General features: G+C 48.0%; 1 protein-coding gene across 1 annotated transcript in view; it reads left to right on the forward strand.

The window, feature by feature from the left end:
- WDR17 (WD repeat domain 17) overlaps positions 1 to 2,058 on the forward strand; it is a 92,102-nt gene that overhangs the window by 49,489 nt on the left and 40,555 nt on the right. The window contains exon 9 of the mRNA XM_015569759.1: positions 1,062 to 1,153. Within this exon, the coding sequence (XP_015425245.1) occupies positions 1,062 to 1,153 (92 nt within the window). The remainder of the gene's footprint in view (positions 1 to 1,061; positions 1,154 to 2,058) is intronic.

Consider the following 2,058-nt stretch of genomic DNA (forward strand, 5'->3'; position numbering starts at 1 on the left):
TGGAAATCTTTCTCTTAGTTGCTGCTGTAGGGAACGGAGGCTGAATGAATGTAGGTCTGTGAGACGTGTACGGTCACAGCACAGGGACCCCCCACAGCAGCAGCACGCAGGTCCTGTGTCTTTGCTGGCCGTTGCATGTTTGCAGTCGTATTTGGAAGCCCTGGTACCGGGTTGAACTTGACTGCACACTGGCTTGCTTATTAATCACCTGGGTTGTCCCAGTGGCTGAATTTTCTCAGTGACGTGTGCTGCATCCTAGGGACACGTGGAAACCATCTTCGACTGCAAATTCAAGCCCAACGACCCCAACCTCTTAGCGACAGCGTCCTTCGATGGCACCGTGAAGGTGTGGGACGTGGACACGCTGACCGCGGTGTACACGTCCCCGGGGAACGAGGGGGTGATTTATTCCCTCTCCTGGGCGCCAGGTAAGAAGCATGTCATTAAAATCGGGAGGACAAATCAGTGGCCTTCCTGACTTTGGTTTTCATGTGAATTCCCTTCTTCCCCTCGATGTCGTCTCCTTCCAAAGGCTGGTGGAGGCGCAGTAGGAAGAACGTATCGGTTGGGTGAGTTTGGGGGAGGTTTTCAGAATAGACTTCCTGCTGGGCCCTTGGGTTTCTGGGCCCTTGGGTATCACGTGACTATAGAGAAAAGCCGGGGTAAATCAGGTTCGTTGTGACCCATCTAATTTTAGCTGCATTTGTATAGACATGCCTGTAACGATATAATGCATTTTACATGACCATTTTCCTTAAAAGTTTTATATGCATTGCATCAAATATATGAAAGTGTTAAAACTGTGCTTTCTAAAATTACAAAATTTGCTTTCTAAATCACAGTACAGATTTTTCCCTGATGCAGCTGTTTTGTAAAGATGAATGGTTATGCATCAGCACAGTTCACTTGTGACCGTGTGATTAATTCTGTGGGTTTTCACATAAATACATTTTTTTTTTTAAGAACTACTTAGCAAATCTCAAGTCTTTTTCAAAAATTACACCTTCGGGAAGCACATTTCCGGCAAGCATTTCAGGTAACGTCGCTCACATTGTTCCCAGGTGATTTGGATTGCATCGCCGGAGCAACTTCCCAGAACGGCGCCTTCGTTTGGGATATTAAAAAGGGCAAAGTGATCCAGCGCTTTCGCGAGGTGAGGTGTTCTTTCCTGGTGCCGAGCAGCCTGGTGTCTGTGCTGCTCCGGGCTTTCCCCATGCTGTTGTCTCTCAACTTCATAGCTAATCCCCAGGTGGCACTGTGCTCTCTGACTTAGAAGGGCACCCAGGGGGATGTTTACATGTTCAAAAGGATTCTGAAAAAGAACTCCACCTCAAGTGGCATGATGTCTTCGGAGGAATCTGAGTCCTCCTCCCCAGGTTATCTGGGCATATACTCAGTAGTCGGAAGAGACGAAACCCAGAACAATTCCCATGTCACCGTCCCAGGCCTCGCGCTGGTTGGCTGTGGACGTAGGGAGAAGCCTTTGGTGCCTGAACCCGACTCTTCACCTCTGAGACAGGGAAGTCGGTTATATAGTGTCTTAGCTTCCCTTTCAGTCCTCAGATCCTTTTATTCCACTACAAGCCCTGAAACCAATCCTCTTCTGATTTGTAGTGTCACAGATGGTGCTCATACTTCTGCTTGGAGTCAGTTGTCACCCAGAGGTGACCGAGTCCCACTGATATTTAGAAAATATGCCTGGTCTCATGACAGCATGTTAGATACGAATCCAGGGAAATACCCCAGAATCTAGGATTGGCTCTTGCTATTTTGAAATTTCGTTCATTTCGAGTGATTACTGTTAATGCCTATTAAGTATATAACGTCTATAAAATCGTGTCTATATTTGAGGCTTTCAAACCATGTATACTAAAGACTTATCCCTTTGAGGATCAAGTAGCCTTCATCTCCAGGGGTTGGCGAGTGTTTGGGAACTTCCAGCGCCAGGGGCAGTGTTGCCCTCAGCAGAGGAAACTCCCTACCCCCCCGCCCCCAGGACTGAGCTCACCTCCTGCCCTTTCTCCATGCAACAACTATACTCTCCCCCAGCTCCCCCAG

Source organism: Myotis davidii, unplaced genomic scaffold (genome assembly GCF_000327345.1).
Source record: "Myotis davidii unplaced genomic scaffold, ASM32734v1 scaffold184, whole genome shotgun sequence".
Classification (NCBI taxonomy): domain Eukaryota; kingdom Metazoa; phylum Chordata; class Mammalia; order Chiroptera; family Vespertilionidae; genus Myotis; species Myotis davidii.